The sequence below is a fragment of the Eschrichtius robustus genome, chromosome 14 (genome assembly GCF_028021215.1).
Source record: "Eschrichtius robustus isolate mEscRob2 chromosome 14, mEscRob2.pri, whole genome shotgun sequence".
Lineage (NCBI taxonomy): Eukaryota > Metazoa > Chordata > Mammalia > Artiodactyla > Eschrichtiidae > Eschrichtius > Eschrichtius robustus.
Genome location: NC_090837.1, coordinates 6,967,139 through 6,988,472, shown reverse-complemented (window position 1 = coordinate 6,988,472; position 21,334 = coordinate 6,967,139). Strand labels below are relative to the sequence as shown.

The window sequence follows — 21,334 nt, the reverse complement described above, 5'->3', positions numbered from 1 at the left end:
AGCAAGCAAACGGGCAGGAGTGAGTCCCTCCCCCTGCCTTCCAGTCTCCCTGTATCCTCACCTATTGACAGAACCTAACACTAGCTGACAAAGGTGCACTACAATTTGCAGCCCAAATATTGCAGAGCAGGGTGGAGAAGAGTGAATTTGGAGCTGAGAGACCAGCACAGCCTTCAAGGGCCTATGTGATCTAGCCCCTGCCTTCCTTCCCAGCCTGATCCCCTCCATTCTCATCATACACTCAGTTCCGATCACATTGGGTTTCTTTTTCTTTCCCCAGACAACAAAGCTTATTCCCACTTCTGGGGCATTTGCACTCACTATTCCCTCTACCTACAAGTACCTTCTCCCTTGGGACTCACTTATTTAGGGTATAACTTAAAGCCACCAACTCAAAGAGGATTTCTCTGACTTCACCAATCCATAGAAGCAATGATCTCCCCACTCACACTCTGTAAAATTCCCTGTTTTCATTTTACCCATAGCATTAATAGCTATTTAATATTTAAAAAGTGATTTCTTGTTAGTTTCTGTCCTAAAAAATGTAGGGATCTGTCTTATTCGCCACTGTATCCTTGGGGGACCAGACAGTGTCAGGTATACAGCTCAATAAATGTTGAATTAATGCATTTTAGAGAAAGTAAAAACCTCTATGTATTTATGGAAGCTGGAAGGAAACCTGGAGATCACAGCTGACTCCATCATTTGACAGCTGGGTAAACAGAGGGACAGAGAGCTGAAATAATATACCAAAGGGCACACAGTGAGTGAGAAGTGTTGCTTCCTACTTTTCCCAGTGCTTTCACATATATCACTTTATTTTGCTCTCCTACTTTCCTGGTGCAATGGTAGGGTACTTGGGCAATGGTGGGGATTCCAAACTCTTCTTGGGGACCGAAGAGAGAGAATGGATGAGTGACCTCTCCTCATATGTCCAGGAGGGGTCCCCAGGGAAGAGCTGTAACTGGACACCTTACCTGTGTTCAAAGCAAAGAATACCCAGGACATCTGTGTTTCTCTGGGACCTTACGACCGAGCTCCCCTGGGTGGAGAAAGGTGCCCGGTTGTTTCCGTGGGGTTAAGGTAGCCCTCTAGTGGACTAACAGTCAAAAGACTGATCCAGGACCTGCAATTAAATTGCTGGGTGACACTGGGCAGCAAGTTAGTTACCTGTTCTTGCTGGTCCTCTCTTTCCCCATCTGTAAAACGGTTGGGGTATGTTGGGCTAGGATTGCTGTGGCTCAGCGAGGCTGACTCAGTTGGTAAGAACTGTGCCCGCGGGTTTTGAATACTGTAAGAGTGGACTCGATAAACCTTTCAATTTAGGAATGAATGGATTAAACTGCTGGAAAGGTCAAGGTGGTGCAGATGTTAAACTGCTGGGACCTAGGCTTCCCAGGTCATAAGGGGAGGTCGAGGGGTCAAAGGTCGGGTTCCGGTCAAACGCCCGAAAAACCGGAAGTCCCGAGTGGGTCTAATCCGAGGCCCGGCCTCCAACCGCGTGACTAATAAATCTCCCCGGGGCGGAGCTGCAGCACCCGGAGAGGGCGGAGTTTGGGGCTTCCCAATGGCAGCGCGGATGTCCTTCCAGCGCAGCCAATCAACGTGGGGAGACGGTAAAATTTAAACCCCCTCCCACGTCCTCCGCTGGGACCTGTCCTGAAAGCGTTTGTATGAAGTGCGGCCGCTCGCCCCGCCCCCGCCGGGGAGGCGGGGAGAAGGGCGGGCTTTCCCTCTCGAGTTCGCCTATTACGGCAGGAAGCCTGGGGAAAGGCGGGCAGCGGCGCCAATCAGGGCAGCAGCCGGGGTCCGGCGGAGCAGTTGGCTACAATTGTTGTAACTTTTTTCGAAAGCTGCGTTTCCCGGGAGATCCTAGGCGGTGACAGAGCGCGGCCATGGCTAGAGGTATTGGCCCGGGTGGCCAGCGCCGGGGCAGCTGGGATAGGGGGTCGCGCTGGAGGCGGGACTGAGGTGGCGGGAGCTGCGGCAGGGAGGCGCTCTCCCGCCAGCTGCTCGCACGGAGCGCGGGGACGAGCGGGGGTGCGCGGGTGCGGGGCTGCGGAACCTTCCCCACCTCGTCCCCACCCTCGCTTCCGAAGCCCCCAGAAACCCCTCCCACTCCCGTGCTTCGGTTTCTCCTCTTTAAAGTGTGGGCACCCGGTGGCCTGCCTCTCCCGACGCAATGGGGCCATATGTCAAAGCTGTTTGGAAACTAAAGCGCAGGGCACCTCCAGGGAGTCGTTGTCATTGATACAAATGGGGGGAGGGCGAGGCTTCGCCTGCTTAAGGGCTCTCTCTTGTTAGGAAAGGAGGTGACCCCGAGGCGAGGGCGCAGATCGGTAACCTACATGGTGGGGAGCGCGTCGGAGTGGACCCCGCAGCAGGCGCCTTGCTTTCCCTCCCCACTCCCTGAGTCAGCTCTGCGCCGCCGGGGCGGGGACGGGCCCCGCTGGCCCACTTTGGGGTGAAACAGGTCCCCTGGCACCTCCCGGGGCGGCCCTTCGCGCCGCAGCTGATCAGGACTCCTGCCCACGGGAGATGGCTTGGGTGGGTTTGTGCAGCCGCGAGGGAGGCGATGTCCCTGCCTGAAGTTCTTCGCAGTTAGTTTGCTGTCAGGACAGTAAGACCCACGTTATGTGGCAAAGTGATCTCCAACCGCTGGTCATTTCCAGCCGCTGTGTCTCCTTCATGCAAAAACTTGAGCGTGATGGTTCACTTGAATTATTATTTAAAAGAAATAAGTTGAGGTTTTACATCTTTCTCAAAATTCCTACATATTAGTAGGAATTTGCCTTAATGCAGTATGCTCCCTATGGCGATCATAATGAATAAAATAAGGATTCATTCAGCAAATATTTATTGGGCTTCTTTGTTTTCAGCCCCTGCACCCAGGTGGATCATTTATTCTCCCAGCATCCCTTTACGGTCTTTTGGGACAAGATTTACCTAGATTATGATTAAGAAATGAGGCATAGTGAACTTCATGTTAAAGAGCTTCGTAACCCAGTCCACACAGAAAAGTAAGATGCCTTAAATATTTTTCTTCAGAAAAGGGTTAAGCATCTAAAAGTATACTTAATAATATCTGACTAATTTATCTGACAAATCTTAATAAAGCTATGCTTCCCTGATTCATTTTTCCCATCACAGCAAAATCATTTAAACTACCTGTTTTAACAGTAGTGCATTAAAAAAAAAAAAATAGCTTGCTTTAATTAATCTGTGGGGGGAAACAAAGTGAACCACTCTGCCATTGAAATACTTAAATACTTAATATGGGCAAGTAATAATTACCGTTGAGGGCCAGGTGCTTTATTATGTCAGTTAATCTTTACAAACTGCTACTTCCATTTTTCAGAGGTGGAAGCTGAAGTCCAAAGTCACTGTCCAGACTCTGGCCATTTTGTGTCTTTGCTTGTTCCACTCTACCTCCCTTATTTAGCCAAAGTGAAGATGAGTGTTCCCAGCTTCTACCATAACAGGTTGCAAATCACCTTTGTAATGTACTGGTTAGTGATTCTCAGTGACGCACATGACCCCCTCCCCCCACCATGAAGAGTCAGTCTTTTTCTTCTAGAAAAGAGGTCTTCGTTCCTAACTTGTAGTTCACTTTGAGAGCCCTGCGGAGTCACATGAACAAAATGTTCAGATACCGGGTAACTCCTCTCTGGTTTTGAAGTTTTACAATCATGTAAATATTTACAGCCTCAAGGATATTACTTTGGGCAGGATCCGTCCATCTACTTTTCCCCGTTTCTACTGCCACTGTCAGATGGCCTCATACTTGGTCTCCCTCTTCCCACTGTGACCATCTCCAATTTATTGTGCCTCAGCAGCTAGAGTGGTCCCCAAGAACACAGATTTTTATCATGTGACTCTCACCACTCCTTCCGCCCCTAAACTCCCCTTTTGTTCTTAGGATCAAATCCACAGTCCTCACCCTGGCCTGTAAGGGGCCTACCCACCCCTCTGGCCTCAGTGTGCTCCATCTCTGTCTGTGTTCATTGTTGTGTCTTTAGCCCAGGGCCTGGAACACAGTAGGTAGTCAATAAATGCTTGTTGAATGAATGAATTGTTATTTTAGTGTCTGAGTTTGAGGAAAGCAATATACATTTTTTTTATGCTGAAGTATCCTCATATCCATCAGTATCTCAGTCATGTGACCCTTAGGCAAGTGATTTATTTTCCCCAAGCCTCGATTTCTACATCTGTGAAATAGAATAGTACCTTCTCATAAATGGTTGGGAAGGTTAAATTAAATAATGCATTATTGTACGGCCTGACACAATAAACATTCAGTAAGTGCGAGCTATTAGTATCATTGCTGTTGGATTCTATTTCTATGAGACCCTGGGCAACATTAAGAGTTTTTACTTCTGTGATTGGGTATATGTATTTGTTATGCACACGTGAACACCTCATGTACAGACAAAACAAAGTGTTTTGAAACTTTACTGAAGGATTTGAACTACATTTTCTAGCTACTAGAGCTGCAGAGTTGAGAGAAATGGGTGCTAGACTTGTATTTTAATGTATCCCCTGCATTTTGTGGGCTATGATGGAGAAAGCTATAGCCCTGAGTATGTGTGTGTAGTGGGGGCGAGGGAGTTAAAACAGTATGAGAAATGGACAAGCTGATCTGAGCAGCTGCTTCCTGCCTCCAGACCATGATTCCAATGATAGTTTGGCAACAAACTACAAACCTTCTCTGCCCTGCAGAGGTAACAGACACTGTTTCAGATGGCTCAACCTGGGTGTAAGAGTGTCACTTTAGAATCCTAACTCTCTGCATAGTCGCTTGGGTATTCAAGTGGGCAGACTACCCTACCCCACTGGAGTCAGTGGTTGGATGGGTATGGCAGTGGTTCCCCAGCCCTGCTCTGAAGGATTCTAAAGCATGAGCTGATTTGGGAGGTGTTGTCCTGAGCAGTGTCTTGCCATTTAATCCACTGTCTTATCCCTTCTAAGGGGAGGCAGCTACTTAAAGTGACAGCCATTTGTTTATCTGTGGATGTCAAAGGTGCCCTGGGGGAAAAAAAAAAAAAAAGGTGCCCTGGGTACCTTATGGAATTCATAGTTCTTAGTTTTTATCCACGAGGATGCCGAGGCCTAGTCTGGGGAAGGGACTTGGCCATGGTCACACCTCTGCACCTCTGGGGCAGATGCAGGGAGAGATACCCAATCTTTGCCTCCCAGTCCATAACCCAAGGCTAGATGCCCCGAGGTGTCTTGTTTGCATTATGACTTTGCACAAATACAGGGACTCTTTTGGCCATGGGCCCTCAAACCCTAATGGCTACAGCACAGTGGTTCAGGGCAGTAAGGTATACTGGAACCCCTGCCTCCCAGGACATTTCCTCGTGCGGGGACAGGAGACCTGGGTGACTTGCTAAACCCTCTGCAACACCATTTGCTCCTCCATGTTTATTTCCTCACCTGTAATCTGGAAGTTAGTGGCCGGGAGTGTAGGCTCTGGTCTGTTGGCCTGGTAATCTATTTCTAGTTCTGAGAACTTGGCCAAGCTCCTCACTTCTCCGAGGTTGTTTTCCCTGTCTGTGGAAGAGAAAATAATGGTGTCTACCTTCAAAGGGCCGTTGTGAGGTCTGAATGGCATAAGGTATGCAAGAGAAGCACCCAGCAAACATACCATTATAATTCCTGGCTCTATTTCCCCAGGGTCCGGACCGGTCAGGTGCAGACCGCCTGGGTTTGACACCTGACCTGATCGCTTTCTAGTTCTGTGGCTTTGGACAAGCCCCTGCACCTCCTTGGAACCTCAGTATCCGCATCATAAACGGGTTAGCCACAGGACCTGGCCCCCAGGGGCTTGCCGGGAAGGTTAAATGCCCAGGAAAACGCTCCGTGAGCACAGGCTCGGGCACACAGGAGGGCTCTCGCCTGTCGCGTTCACCGCTGCCGACTGCGCCTGGCACGGACGGGTCTCCCGAAATAGCCGTTGAGCCAGCGAGAGTAGGAGCCTGGCCGGCCGAGAGCCCGGGCTGTCATTATCATGTTTCCCACCCCTTCCTCCCCGAGTGGCTGAGGACGCGCGAGAGGGGGCGCGCCCGAGTCGGGATTCCTCGCGGCCGCGGGGCCCGCCCTCCTTCGTTCCCTCCCCTTCTCCCTCCCTCGCTCCGGAGGAGCCTCGCAGCGCCGCCCCTGCCAGCCCCCTCCCCGGCCGGGAGCGGACGGTGGGTGGCGGCAGCGGCGAGCGGGCGGGCCGCGGAGGACGCGCCGCCAGCGCCTCCCTCCCTGCGTCCTCGGTCCCGGGCCGGCCGGGGCTGCCGCGGCGCGCGGGTGCCGGGCTCTGCCTCGCAGGCCATGGGGGAAGGGGGCGCCGTGGGGCGCCGCCGGCCCTTCCCCGGGGCGCCGCGGCGGCGCTGGTGGCGGCGGCAGCAGCAGCAGCAGCGGCAGCGGCAGCGCTGGTGGCCGGGCCGCGGCGAGGGCGAGGGCGCGGGGCGCGCCGCCATGGGCCTGGCCGGGCTGCAGGTGGGTGTGTCGGGCCCGGCCGCGCGGGGGGCGGGCGGCGCGCGGGGCCCGGCCGGGCCGGGCGGCGGGAGGGCGACTCGGGCCGCGGCCCGGCCCCGCCGGCCGGCCCCGGCCTCCCGGCGGCGCGGGCGGCCCACCGCCGCCGGGCCCTCGGAACATGGCTGCGGCGGGAGGCGCCGCTGCGGCGCCCGGCCCGGGCGGCCCCGCTCCCCGCCCCGCCGCGCCCTGAGCGCCCCCTCCCCCGCTTCCCCCGGGTCCCCCTCTCCAGGCAGGAAGATGTCCAAGCCCCGCGCGGTGGAGGCGGCGGCGGCGGCGGCGGCGGTGGCAGCGACGGCCCCGGGCCCGGAGATGGTGGAGCGGAGGGGCCCGGGGAGGCCCCGCACCAACGGGGTAAGCAGGCACCCTCCCCGCACTCGCTCGGCGCGCCCCGAGGGGCCGTGCGGCCGGGCGCCCCTGTCGGCCCCGCTCTGAGAGCACGTGGGCGCCCCCGCGGCCCTGGGGCGGGGGTGCGGGCGGGGCGCCAGGCCGGGCAGCTTCCTTTTCTGCTGCCTGCCTGGGAGTGGCGTCCACGCCCGCTCCGCCATGACCCTGGCAGTGTTTGACCTCGGAAAAGTTTGTGTCTTTATGGCATTTCCATGCCCCGAGACCCAGCCACCCCGGTGGTGGCCGCCTTCCCAGAGTGTGCGGGGCCTGCCCGGGGCCCTCGGGGAGGTCACGGGGTCTCGCTGACTTGGTGTTGAATGGCTCACCAGGCAGAAAGGCTCGGCAGGGTTTCTGGGAAGGCCCTCCTCCCGTCTCTGCTTACTCAGAGGAGAGGCCGCACACCCAGAGACACCAGCAGTGACCTGTCCGCCCCACCGGTCTGCCCACCGCAGTCGAGTAACCGCCCTAAATGCGCCGGCTCTAGGCGTTTCTTCCATTAGCTCCGCACCCCCCAGTTAGCCCGAGAGAACTACCCCAACCGCAGCCCAGTCCCGCAGTCCTGGGAGGCTGCTGGGCTGCATGACTTGAGAGGGGCCAGGCTTGGGCACACAGAAGGCTCAGGCAGTAATGGCAAGTCCTGCCAGCTGACCTCAGGACTGGGAAGTGGTTGATCAGGTTCCCTGAGGCCCGCTTCTGTGCCAGAGTCCCTGCAGCTCCTGCCAGGGCAGTCGGCTCCTGCACTAGGCCAGCCCTTCCAATCCCGGCCTTGTTTACCCTGGTCCTTCTGACCTCCTTGCTACTGGTAGGTTGCCTCCTTCTTATATAGATCTTTGTGGACGGCTGGTTCTGCTGGCCAGATGTCCCCCCTTAGCGAATGGAATTAGAGACGGACTTGGACCTGGGGGATTCTGAACCTTCCACTGCTCTGCTGGGGCTGGCTTCGCCTAGTAGCCCAGTTTTTGAGAGATGTTGTCTATTTTTTGTCTTTTGTATTCTGATTGCCCCCTCGTCTGCCTAAATCTTGTGGGATCTTCTTTTTCAAGCCTCTTTCAGAATATGCATTTGTCGTTTTAGGAGAATGTATTTACCGGGCAATCAAAGATCTATACCTACATGAGCCCGAACAAATGCTCTGGAATGCGTTCCCCCCTTCAGGAAGAGAACTCAGTTGCACATCACGAAGTCAAATGCCAGGGGAAGCCGTTAGCCGGAATCTACAGGAAACGCGACGGTAAGCCTCTGAAATGGCCCTGTTCTTACTACAGCTGGCCGGCTCGTATCCTGCAGAATAATGTAAATGTGCTAAATTTTTATCCAGTCTTTTCAAGCCAAAGTTCAAAACGTTTGAACCATGTTTTGTCTTGCTGCTAGGAAACACAGACACAGGGGAAAGAGCTGCCTGTTCCAGGGCGTGTGCCCTGTTGGTCTAACAGGTTCTCCCTGCTTTCACAAGAGTTCGCGTGTCCTTCAGGCTTGATTATCTTGCCAAGTTGCAAAAATACGGCACCTGGCCTGTTGTTAGAGAGGCTCACAGGTGCTAAAAGTACAGAAATTATGAGTCTAGGTTGTCCAGACCATGCGCTTGCTTGCACTCCCGCTGAGTCGTGTGAACCTAAGGAACTGATTTCTTTCCCTTTTATGAGCTGGCCTTGACCTCAGTTCTAAAGTTTCTTTCTACTCAAGTGTTCAGTGCTAGTCTCTGGAGCATCATACTCTGGAATGAGATTTGGGGTTAAAATATTGAGCAAGAAAATTAATGGTTATTGAAAATTCTGTCTGGCCCTGGAGAACATGCTGAGACCTCTTCCAAATCTTGCTCTAACCCAAATATTCCCTTTTAAAGCTGAGGGCGGGGCGGGGGCGCTGGTGCGTGTGAGCTTCCCCCAATTCACCGTGCTTCCTTCTGATTAAACCTCGCCTTAGAGAAGCAGAGCTCTGGCTATCACCAGCTCCGTACAAGGAAGCTTTGTATTTGTTAACAGAAAGTGCCATAAGGGATGGGGTAGCCCAGCCTCTGGGCCAGATCTGAGACCCAGGGGCAGGAGCCAGCCCTCTGCCTGATTCCCCCTGGTACATAGGGTGATGTTACTTCACATGATTTAGGTTCCAATCCTAGCTCTGCCATTTATGAAAGGAAGGGACGTGGGCAGTTTGCTACTCTTTTCTGAGCCTCAGTTCTCTCTGTACAGTGGGAGAGAGAGGAGTCCTACAGGACCGTTCTGAAGATCAGTTAAAAGAGCAGGTGCAGATGGGCTTTGTGCAGGAATTCCCTGGTGGTCCAGTAGTTAGGACTCGGCGCTTCCACTGCCGTGAGCCCCAGGTTCAATCCCTGTTCGGGGGAATTAAGATCTCAAAAGCCGTGCAGCGCGGCCAAAAAAAGGAGTCGGGGCGGCTTTGTGAGCTCTCCGTACGTCAGCCTGTTCTCCACTGGCCTGCGAGCATCACGGCCTGCCCCTCCCCGCATTTCCGCGTAGGCAGCACTCAGGACAGCACTCGCCACACTGGGTTGGAGAAGGGGCTCTTTTGAGATGGCGCTCAGCCAGTCTCACATCCCTTCTGGAACGGGGCGGGATGTAGATTGTCCTAAATGGGGACACGGGACACAAGCTAGCTGATTTGACTCGTAATGTTACTACATGGCGACAGTCAGAATTGGGGGCTGGAGGAACATTGGAGGAGACCCCAAGGTCCAGATTCTTGTCCATGATTCTAGACCTTTTTCCTGCCTTGATGCAGACTCAACATGACAGCTGATGTTCACGAGCACCACCCACTTCTAGGGTCATGCCCGACGCCTTAACTCCACCCAAGAGGGCGTACAAGGAGCAAGAATGGTCTGGATGGGTGCTGATGTATTTATTTTTCTCTTTTGTTTATTGAGATATAATTCTGATATCCTGAAGTTCACCATTTTAAAGGGTACAATTCAGTGGTTTTTAGCATATTCACAGATATGTGCAACTATCATCTCTGTTAAACTCCAGTACATTTTCATCACCCCAAAAAGAAAGCCTGTAACCTATTCACAGTCACTCCCCATTCCTCCCTTCCCCCAGCCCCAGGCAGCCATTAATCTATTTCCCATCTCTATGGATTTGCCTATTCCAGACATTTCACATAAATGGAATCATCTAATATGTGGCCTTTTGTGTCTGGCCTCTTTTACTCATTATAATGTTTTCAGGGTTCATCCATGTTGTAGCCTGTGTCAGTACTTCGTTCCTTTCTGTGGCTGAATAATATTCCATCCTGTGGATGTACCACATTTTATTTACCCATTCATCATTTGATGGATGTTCAGGTTGTTTCCATTTTTTGATATTTCCATATTATCAGTAAGCTGCTGCAGACGTTCATATACAGGTTTTTGTGTAGACATCTGCTTTTAATTCTCTTGATAGATTCCTAGAACTAGAATTGCTGGGTCATATGGTAACTCTATGTTTAACATTTTGGAGAACTGCCAAAAATTCTTTTCCAAAGTGACTGCACCATCTTACATTCCCACCAGCAATGTATTATTTAATTATTTGTTAAAAGTAAAATCTTTTTTGAGAAAAAATAGTCCAACACTGGTGCTCCACAACTATTTTTAGTAACAAGTCATTGGCGACGTCCCTCACAACACACTGACTGGTGTCGGGGCACCGTGCTGGGAACCACTGTGAACACTGGGCTCCGACCCTGTTAGAACAGGGAATTTAAAAAAAAGAAAACGAGTCTGAAATGAATCACGCCAGGCAGCTAGGTCTTGGGGAAGAGGTCTTTGCTGGGGAGAGGTTCTGCTTTATTGCCTTACTCCTGTCCACCAACACTGGCCCACCCTTTAGGAATTTAGCTTTTTTCCCTGGGGTCTGCAGCCCATTTCCTGAAAAGCCATTGGTCGAGCCCTCACGCCAGTGTTGCCGGCCGTGGTGCTTCTGCTTCAAGGGCTCTTTCCCTCAAGATGCAGAAGGCCCAGTGTGTTGATTAATTAGATGAGAGGGATCCACTCACAATGTATATGTTGACTCATCGTGGTATAACACTTCAAATATCTTATAATTGTAGTTATCAGTTATACCTCAACAAAGCTAGAAAAAGAAAAAAAAGGTGCAGAAGACCAAAAGCTGCACCCAGTGTCTGGGTCAAAAAGTAAAGCCAGATGCTTTGCCCAAGATACTGGTTAGTGGACACCAAGCTTAACAGCCCAAGGGCACGACTGCCCAACACGTCCCATCCCTCTCTTCTCTCCAAGCCTGTCTTAGCATGCGGCTGAGGGCTGGAAAGTGGGAGCCGGTGGGTCCAGAGTCAGCCTGTCTCTCCCCACCCTCTGCCCACAGAGAAAAGAAACTCTGGGAATGCAATACGAAGCTCCATGAAGGCCGAGGAACAGAAGATCAAAGACGCCAGGAGAGGTCCCCTGGCCCCTTTTCCAAACCAAAAATCTGAAGCAACAGAACCTCCCAAAACCCCGACCTCGTCTTGTGATTCTCCCAATGCAGCTGCCGCCAAGCAAGCCCTGAAAAAGCCCGTCAGGGGCAAACAGGCTCCCAGGAAAAAGTAAGTGCCCCCTGGAGGCCACCCCTAACACAGGGCAGCCTGCCCAGTGCCAGCCGGGGTGAGGCCGCCCACCCTCTCAGCCCCTTGAGCCGTCAAGGCTCAGATTCCTGAGTCGCCACCGGGGACACCACTGTTTGTCAGCATCTTGGTCTGTCACGGGTCCAGAGCTCAGGAGCCCACTCCCTGCCGAGAGTAGGCAGCCTGTCTTTGACATTCTCTCTGAGGCCCCCGTGGGCAGGTGAGCCTAAGTGACCCTGGGCCGCAGTGGACAGAGGTGTTGAAGTGACATGGTTTCCAAGGAGGCTGCTGCTAAGGGGTTGTGTGCCTCCTGGATGTGAATGTGGTCTCGGTGCTAATACTTGTTTTCTCCTCTTCCTTTCTCACCCCAGAGCTCAAGGAAAAACGCAGCAGAATCGTAAACTCACAGATTTCTACCCTGTTCGAAGGAGCTCCAGGAAGAGCAAAGCTGAGCTGCAGGTAGAGTCACGTGGTTTCGATTCCAGCTCTCGGAAGGGGCAGGGCATCCCAGTGGGCAGTGCTTGCCGTGCACAGCCTGAGCTTGCTTTGTATCATCTTGGGACAAGTCTCTTGGCCTCCATGGCCTTGATATTCTCCTTGGTCTAGTGGGGGTCGTCATAACGCTCTGGGTCACCATGAAGCTTAGTTACGATGCCTCTGTGGAGGAGCCTTGTCGCCTGTAGCATGTGGCCTGGAAAGTCAGGACTTACCATGAAAGTGGCTTTGGCAGGGCCATTGGAGCCTAGGACCGTGAAGGCTGCGTGCTCTTGGGAGGCTTGTTTTTCTGCTGTCCAGAGGTTTCATGTCTCGAGGTAGTGAAGAGCAGTGGCTTGGGAACCGCTTCCTGGTTGTGTGATGTCGGGCCAGTTACTTAACTGCTCTGTGCCTGTCTGTCCTGTCTGTAAAATGGGATAATAAAGCAGTACCGTGTGTGGTTGTTGGGAGGGCTACGTTCTTAAGTTAATGCATGTAGAACACTTAGAACCGTGCCTGGTATGCACTGAGCACCTGTTAACTATTGTCACTGTTGCTTCCCCCGTGTTGTCCCTTCCCGGGGCCCCTCTCTGCTCTTTCCCACCCCGCCACTGTCCCTCGGAACGTGCGAAAACCAGGCAGGAAGGCTGACCGGGCTGTGAGGCCCCCGCCTGCCGTGTTTGCAGAGTGCTGAGCTGTGCAGTCGATCAATATTTGATGCAGTGAGGTGTGGTTATTGCCTTTCTGTTAGGGAAACCCAGGGTGTGGCCGGGCCCTGCAGCCCCCGGCTGCTTCCGTCCACCCTCCCGCCCCGGGGGCTGCAGGGTAACCTGCAGGCTTGGGAGTAGCGCTCAGGATTGCCCCCAACAAGGGAGGTGGGGGGCCCTGGCCTTTCAACCGGCACAGACCCCTTCGGCCTTTTGATGTGAGAGCTGTGGCTGTACAGATGGTGATCTAGCCTCTCTCCGCCTCCCACCTCTGAACTGGCAGGACTTCCTTTAAAAGGGGGGGGGAGGTCCATCTTTCCCCCTAGAGAAAAGCTTTGGCTTTATTTCCTTAGAAAGGCAGTGTCTTTCAGCCAAGAACAAGCTGTTACAAGCTGTTTGCCTGCAGCGGGAGGCGGTGTGAGGTCATCGTAGAGACAGCACTGCAGAGGGCGAGGCGGTGCCAGCCCCCAGAACCCGGGACGCCGCCCAGCCCCGCTCAGAGCCGCAGCGCCCACACGGGGAGCCTGGGGCTCCACCAGGCGCCGCTGTGGGCTGCAGGGGGGGCGGGGGCGGGCAGCTGAGTTGGCCTTTTTAATTAAAAACAACAACAACGGGGGCTCTCTGTCGGGGCAGTGGAGGCTGCAGTGGGCTGCACCGCAGGTCTGCCGGCCCCTGCAGCAGGCGGGCGGCAAGCAGCAGGCGGCACAGTAAAGCTCACGCTGTCCCTGGACGCAGAGCCAGTGGCGAGGGAGACACACGCTGTGCCCGCCGCCGTTTGTGTTGGCTCTGCCGAGCGGGCACCGCGGCCAGGTGGTCGCCGGCCAGGACGGCAAGGCGGCTGTTGGCCGGGCTGCTGGGGCTGCGGCTGCCAGGGCGGCGGCGTCTCTTGACCGCAGAGGTGAAGCCCGAGGGCGGGGCAGCTGGGCCTCGTCTCAGGGGTGAGGTCAGGCCTGAGCTGCCTGCCCTCCGGGGCCGGCCGAAACCGAGGCCCAGGGCTGGGTGTGGGCAGCGGGGGTGAGACAAAGAGCTCCGCAGACACCTCGCTGTGGCTGGAGACAGAGCAGGCAGGTCTGGGTTCAGGTCTAGGGTCCAAGGCCAGGGCCGGAGGGTGGAAACTGGGCCCTGGGGAGATGCCCTGAACCCCTCCCTGCTTCGCTGGGGGTGCCCCTTCTCTGGTTGGCCTGACTGTGGGTGGGGTGACGGCCAGCACTGGGGCAGGGACTGCAGTGCTGGCAGAGCCCTGGCTGCGTCAGCCGCCACCCAGCCCAGCCCAGCCCAGCCCAGCCCAGCGCCGGGCCTGACGTGCAGAGCAGCCTGCTGACTCCGGCTGGGAACGTCTCGAGTCCGTCCCTCCTTCCTGTTCGCCGCCTTCACCCTCGTTCACACCTTGCTCCCTTCCCGCCCGCTCAGGCCCTGGGTCCCCCGTGGGCTGCTGCCAGAATCCTCTTTAGGACGCTCAGAGCTGGTTGCTCACATGCCCCAAACCCCCGAGCCTCCAGAGTGGAACTCAGGGCTGTGCATTCAGGGCCTCTCCCCGGCCCCAGCTCTCCTCAGCTTGTCTCCTCTGCCTGGTTCTGTCACGGCAGGAAAGTCCCCCGTCGCCTATCCCAGTTTTCCCACGATTACTCCCATTTATTTCTGCACGCTTGTAACTGATTCATCATTTAACAAGGTAGCTGTGTGCGTGCGTGTGGGGCAGCGGGGGGCTGTTGTTGCTTTGAGGGCTCACTACGTGCCAGGCACTGTTCTAGGCCAGAAGATTCCGCAGTGAACAGGCGGTGGGCACACGCACCCCGTCTGAAGGGCGCAGCCTCTCTGATCAGCCGTGGCTGGTGTCGTATGAAGTCAGAGTCCTGATTTTTAGATGTCAGCAATTTTGATATTTTTTAGAAGTCTGCGTGGGCCAAACAGAACATAGCCACAAGCCCGATTCTGCCCTTGGGGCCACCACTGTCTCCCTCTTGGCCTCTTTAAACCCCAGGTGGCGAATGGTCCGCCTCAGATGGGCAGTGAGGAAAGGACGGGGGCTTGGGGGCCTGGGCATCCTTCGGGACCGATGCCCTGGAGGCCAACTGCAAGTGACCTGCGGGCGGCCGGGGCTCCTGGAATGGCCTCGGAGAGAATGCTGACGCACGTCTCCTTTCTTCTTTCCTCCCCACCCAGTCTGAAGAAAGGAAAAGAATAGACGAATTGATTGAAAGTGGGAAAGAAGAAGGAATGAAGGTAAGGGGCTGCAGGGCCTACTGCGTGGAGGTTAAGGCTGTGAAGTCGCCCCTTCCCTGGTGCAGAGGCTCACATAGGAGCTGCACGGCTTTAACCCTCTGGTGGTCACTGTGACCAGGCGGGCCGTTACAGGTTGTCGAGGGACCAAATGCTAAAAGTATCGTTAAAGGGAATGCCTCACGAAGGAAACATGAGATGTTATCCTGAGGAAACTTTTTAAAAATTATGATGAAATACATGCAACATAAAATTTACCATTGTAACCATTTTTAAGTGTACAGTTAAGTACATCCTACAGTCACAGTTGTGCGATCATCATCTCTGTCTAGTTCCAGAACTTTTTCATCCTCCCAAACGGAAACCCCGTACCCATCTGCACTCACTCGCGTTCCCTGCCCTCAGCCCCTGACAGCTACCAGTCTGCTTGCTGTGTCTATGGGTTTGCCTATTCTGGACACTTCATACAAATGGAATCATAGAATGTGTAGCCTGTTTTATCTGGCTTCTTTCGTTTAGCCATGATGCTTAGGGAAACTTTTAAAAGGACAAACTGATCAAATTTTTCTAGACTGTTTTCCTGGGAAATGGCAACGTCCAGGAGATTTGCTTTTCTCTTCGTACATTTCAGACACTGGGTGGATGAGAGGGGAGCAAGTCTCCATAGTGGTGGCCAGATGGCCCTGGGCTAGGACCCAGGGGTTGGAAAGCTTCAGTTTCCACCCGCCATGGAGGGGGATCTGAAATTTTTTTTTTTTTTTTTTTTGCCCACACCGCACGGCTTGCGGGATCTTAGTTCCCTGACCAGGGATCGAACCTGTGCTCCCTGCATTGGAAGCTTGGGGTCCTAATCACTGGACCGCCAGGGAATTCCCTGGGGCAGGGGCCCCCAACCCCTGGGCCACATGGCCAATACCGGTCCACGGCCTGTTAGGAGCCGGGCCGCACGGCGGGAGGTGAGCTGCGGGCGAGCGAACGAAGCTTCATCTGCGGCTCCCCCATCGCTCGCGTTACCCCCTGAACGTCCCCACCCCCGTCCATGGAAAACTTCTCTTCCACGAAACCGGTCCCCGGTGCCAAAAAGGATGGGGACCGCTGCCCTAGGGGGATCTGAATTCAAGTCTGGACCCCTCAAGCAGTCACCCTCCATCTCCATTTAAAATGGAGTGAGGAGAAACCCAGGAGGGTTAATTATGGGATACAGGAGAGACTCAGAACGCTGGGTCCTACTGCTCCCCCGAAGAGGCCAGGACCTGGATTTGAGTCTGTGCTACACGGCTTCCTAGCTTTGTGGCCGTGGACACGACTCTGCCTCTCCAATCCCGTTTTCTCACCTGCAAGATGGGGCAGCACCCACCTAGCAGATCTCTCAGGATCTGGCGCAACAAGGCTCTGCAGATGGGCACAAGGGAGGGAACTCTTTGGGGTGATGGATTGTGGCAATAGTTGCACAGCTGTGTATGTTGACTAATACCCACCAAACTGTACGTGTGAAATGAGTGAATTTTATGGCCTGCCGCAGTAAAGCTGTGCAAAGAAGGCGGTGCAAGCCTCCCGCCCCCGGAAGCCGGCCCTGCACGGTGGCGTTTGCTGCTGTTATGAACCAACCCTCCCTCTTGGCACCACCCAACAGATTGACCTCATCGACGGCAAAGGCAGGGGCGTGATCGCCACCAAGCAGTTCTCCCGGGGCGAGTTTGTGGTGGAATACCACGGGGACCTCATCGAGATCACCGACGCCAAGAAGCGGGAGGCTCTGTACGCGCAAGACCCCTCCACGGGCTGCTACATGTACTATTTCCAGTATCTGAGCAAAACCTACTGGTAAGTCCCCTGGTGCTTCGAGTGGCTCTTCCCCGCCCCACCCCCCCCCCCCACCCCCCCCCGGCAGAGGTCCAGCCAGAGGGCCACCGAGGGCACGCTGACTCTCCTGCTCCAGCTTCTTGTTTAGTTCTTGCTACCTTTTTTTCAAAGCTGTGATGCAGCTCCCCGACTTCCCATGTTTAATTTTGGGGATCGGAGTGGTTCTGGATGCCGTCTCGTGGGACAAGACGTAGACCAGTCTCATGAAAGCCTGCGTAGGGGCTCACCTGGCCTCTCCTCTGGGACCCGTGGCCAGAACAGCTCTGGGAATCGCTGACTTCTCTGTCCCCAGTGTGGCAGTGTCACTGATTGCTTTTTTTTAAATAGACTGTACTTTTTAGAGCAGTTTTAGGTTCCCAGCAAAACTGAGTGGAAAGTACAGGGCGTTCCCACGTACTGCCTGCCTCCACACTCGCACGGCCTCCCCCCACTGTCAACATAGTTGATTTTTATTCACTTATTTATTATGCAGAACTTCCACAAAGAGCCTTTTGCGTTCCCGTCTAGGCCTGCCCCCTGCCTGGGATACCCCACACCGAGCGCCTCTCTGGGCTCTTAAAGATATTTTTTTTGAGTTACTTCGCTTTCCCAAAAACGTGGCCCTCAATAACCGTCCCACCACAGCTGAGAGCAAGCATGACTCTGACTGGGTTCAAAACCCTTTTTATCAATTTAATCCTCTGTCGCCCTCCCTCCCCGCCAGCGTGGATGCAACCAGAGAGACAAATCGCCTGGGAAGACTGATCAATCACAGTAAATGTGGGAACTGCCAAACCAAACTGCACGACATCGACGGCGTGCCTCACCTCATCCTCATTGCCTCTCGCGACATCGAGGCTGGGGAGGAGCTCTTGTACGACTATGGGGACCGCAGCCGGGCTTCCATCGAAGCCTACCCCTGGCTGAAGCATTAACCCCACGGCCCCGCCCCTCCCCCCTCCCTTCTTCAATGGACAAAGTGCCCTCAAAGGGAATTGACTTTTTTTTTTTTTTTTTTTTTTTTTTACACATTTAATCTTAGCAGATTACTTCAGATGTTTTTAAAAAAGTATATTAAGATGCCTTTTCACTGTAGTATTTAAATATCTGTTACAGGTTTCCAAGGTGGACTTGAACAGATGGCCTTATATTACCAAAACTTTTATATTCTGGTTGTTTTTGTACCTTTTTTGCATACAAGTCGAACGTTTGTGCTTCCCGTGCATGCAGTCAAAGACTCAGCACAGGTTTTAGAGGAAAGAGTCGAACACGAACTAGGAAGCTGGGCGATGCGCCTGCGTCCACCCGAGGAGCCGGGACTCTCTCCCCTCCTCACCCCCGACGTCCCAGTGCCAGGCGGGCGCGAGGAAGAGCTGCCTCCCCACGGCCTGGACGGGATGTTCCCAAGCTCTTGTTTTCCTGACATCTCGACAGGCGCACATTGAAGTGTATGAATATTTTTTAAAAAGGTTTCACAGTAAGATAGTCTTCCCCTCTGCTTTCTCGAAAGCTTACTGACCCGGTGGCTCACGGGCCGGGCCTAGATTTACTCTTCCACGGGCTGCCGCTTTTCTGGGCACCTCGAAGCATCAGGGCGGGGAATCAAAGCAGATGTGGGCAGGGGCAAGCACTGCTTACCTAGCCCTGCCGGCAGGGGTTCCCGAAACTGGGTTGATCTCTTTATAGAAATGTGAACACTGAGCTTATTTTAAAAAAAATAATAAAAATCAAAAAACAAAAAAGGAAAAAAAAGAAACCACAGAAGACAACTTACATGTATATAGGTCTTGAAGTGAGTGACGTGGCTGCGTTTTTGTTTGGGTTTTTTTTTTAGTTTGGCTTTTTTTCTCCCCCTTGGTTTTGTTTCTGTAGAAGAGATTTGAGATGGGTACACTATTCTAATCAAAAATAAAGTTTTGTAGTGGGACCAGAAATCACTTACCCAATTTTCCACCTCCCCACCCCCCGCCCCAACCTGATTCTGCTGGGTTGAAAGTTCCAGACCTGCTGTCAAGGCTTTTGTTTGTCAGACCCCCTGGTGTCCTTCCTGTGAAGATGCAGCCATGACCCAAAGGGTGAGCCTACAAGCCCCGAAATGCAGGGCCCCACCCCAGCTGCTGGAGTGCAGGGGAGCGGGCGGGCCCAGCGGCCCAGGGATCACGGCTAAGGGTAAAGTCTTCACCTCGACTGTGACAGCAGGAGGAGCAGATAGCTTCCTCCCAGAGGGGAACCGATTCCCACTTTCTGTTAACCTGTAGTTCAGGGGCCTGGGGCTCTGGAGCCGTGACGTGGGGTCTCCTGGCCCCCTGCTCCCAGGTAAATGTGAATGGAGACAGGTATGAGAGCCTGTCCTCAACTTCAGTGCCCCCCGCCCCGGTCTCAACGACGGTGCTACCTAAGAAAGTCTTCCCCCTACCCCACACTTGCCTGGTCAGTGGTCAGTGAATTGGAGGAGGATCCGATGGGAGTGTGTAAATGTGAGATAAAATGTCTTGGTTGTACCTGTTTGTGGTTTAGCTTTGTATTTAAAAAAAAAAGAAGGAAATAAACTTGAAAATTATTTGTCATCATAAAAATGAAATGAAAATTAAAATATTTATTGCCAGGCGAGGCTACATGTGTCTTTCTGTTTTTTTGTGTTTTTTGTTTGTTTGTTTTTTACAAGGCAGAGGCAGAAAAAAAGTTGCATTTTTTTGGTTTGGTTTTGTTTTTTGTTTCGGCCACACTGCACGGCTTGTGGGATCTTAGTTCCCCAACCAGGGATTGAACCCTGGCCCTCGGCAGTGAGAGCACGGAGTCCTAACCACTGGACTGCCAGGGAATTCCCGTTTTATTTTACAAAGGGCCACACACCAGTGTGAATCAGTTTTGGTGACTGTCCTCCTAGGGGACAGTCTCTTCGTTTTTATCATGGCGGGGGGGGTCAGAGGTTGCTTGTGGAGATTAAAAGTTAAACATGTTGCCCCCTCAGAACAATGCCTGGCAAGTAGTGTACATTTTAGCTGTTGTAATTGTCATTATTGTTGTTGTTTCTAACGTGCTAGACTTGATTCTCAGGTAGGCGTCTCAATGGTGCTGGAAGTCGTGTCCCCACCCCGCCCCGCCCCCGCCGCCAGCCCAGATCGCCATCCCCACCGCACATGCCACCACCCGCCCCTGAGAGGCTTAGTTCCCTCAGCCCTGGGCACTGGAGGCAGGTTGGGACTGTGGGTAGAGTCCTTGGTTTACAGGCGGAAGATGCATTCCCATCGTCGATCGGCTTTAAGCATTTGTCAGCTGTCACCCTGAACAAATCACTTACCCTCTGAAATTTGTCCATCAAGTTTGGAACAGCCTCTGCCCACCTGCCTTGCAGGGGTTTCCGGAGGATTCAGTCATCATGTATTACTACCTCCTCACGTTGGAGGGGAAGTGTGGCCTGGTGGCCAAGTGCTCAGCCCTGGAACAGAACGTCAGGTTCCAGCCACTTAGCAGCTGTGTAACCTTGGGCGGGTTACCTAACCACCCTGCGTGCCACTTTCCTCCTCGGTGACATGAAGATGATACTGGTGCTTGTGTCGGGGTGATGGTGAGGATTGGATGAGTTTAAGACATAAAAAATACTTGCACAGGGGCTTCCCTGGTGGTGCAGTGGTTGAGAATCCGCCTGCCAATGCAGGGGACACGGGTTCAAGCCCTGGGCTGGGAAGATCCCACATGCCACGGAGCAACTAGGCCCGTGAGCCACAGCTACTGAGCCTGTGCTCCGCAACAAGAGAGGCCGTGACAGTGAGAGGCCCGCGCACGGCGATGAAGAGTGGCCCCCACTTGCCGCAGCTAGAGAAAGCCCTCGCACAGAAACGAAGACCCGACACAGCCACAAATAAATAAATAAATAAATAAATAATTAAAAAAAAAAAAAAAAAAGTGCTTGCACATAGATGACCCTCAGTAATCAATGTTAGCTATTATTAGGATGAAAATTTTGGGTGGTTTTCTATCATTCGCTGTTTACAAGTGCCCAGGACTGATAGATACTGCCTCTAAGCCTGCTCCTTCTGGGGCTGGGTTTGGAGTTGGAAGCCTGCAGTGTGGGAGCGGTCGTGTCTCTGCTGTCTGTGGTCACACTGGGCCCGGCTCCAAGAACTTAGCTTCTGGCACTCCAACGGCCACACCCCAGCGTCTGCGGTTCTGAAGTCAGGATGCTCGGGTTCGTTCCCCAAGTCAGCTCTCACCTCCAAGGTGCAGAAATCCTCCTCCCTCCCCGCTGTTAAGAGGGCAGCAGCCAGTCAGGGTTGCAGCGTTACACGGGGTTACAGGAATCAGGAGCCCCCGATCTAAGACGCTGTTGAGATGGCATTCTGGACCAGACACTTGAACATTGCCGACTTTTCTTGGGAGGCAGAGTGGTTTTGGCCTTGGCACCTGGGTTCAAGTCCCACTTTTATCACTTTCCAGCTGGGGCCTTAGACAAGCCCCTTAGCCCCACTGTGCCGGCACTTGCTTGGGTGAACCACGGGAATAATAACGCCCATCCCATAGGGGTAAGGTGAGGCAACATATATAGGTGTGGGCAAGGCATACAGTAAATTGCACTCATTATTAATATTTGCACTTTCTGGAGAATCAGGGTACACAGA

General features: G+C 53.6%; 1 protein-coding gene across 3 annotated transcripts; it reads left to right on the top strand.

The window, feature by feature from the left end:
- Positions 1-1,826: 1,826 nt before the first annotated feature.
- On the top strand, positions 1,827-19,336 carry KMT5A (lysine methyltransferase 5A). Of its 3 annotated transcripts, none has more exons than XM_068563321.1 (8): positions 1,827-1,905; positions 6,758-6,879; positions 7,987-8,143; positions 11,235-11,454; positions 11,844-11,931; positions 14,817-14,876; positions 16,507-16,697; positions 17,440-19,336. In XM_068563321.1, the coding sequence occupies exons 1-8, from the start codon at positions 1,896-1,898 to the stop codon at positions 17,648-17,650; spliced, it is 1,059 nt and encodes a 352-aa protein (XP_068419422.1). In that variant the 5' UTR covers positions 1,827-1,895; the 3' UTR covers positions 17,651-19,336. The 3 variants fall into 3 exon arrangements, with proteins under 3 accessions (XP_068419422.1, XP_068419423.1, XP_068419421.1); XM_068563322.1 differs by lacking the exon at positions 1,827-1,905 and adding an exon at positions 6,210-6,489; XM_068563320.1 differs by lacking the exons at positions 1,827-1,905; positions 6,758-6,879 and adding an exon at positions 6,299-6,489.
- The last annotated feature ends 1,998 nt before the right edge of the window (positions 19,337-21,334 follow it).

What these genes read in the sequence shown, in the direction of transcription:
- KMT5A (XM_068563320.1), top strand. Translation starts at nt 6,322, where the DNA reads ATGGGGGAAGGGGGCGCCGTGGGGCGCCGCCGGCCCTTCCCCGGGGCG. An exon ending in TGGGCCTGGCCGGGCTGCAG is followed by an intron (nt 6,490 to 7,986) that starts GTGGGTGTGTCG and finishes TTGTCGTTTTAG; the next exon opens with GAGAATGTATTTACCGGGCA. An exon ending in AAACAGGCTCCCAGGAAAAA is followed by an intron (nt 11,455 to 11,843) that starts GTAAGTGCCCCC and finishes TTCTCACCCCAG; the next exon opens with AGCTCAAGGAAAAACGCAGC.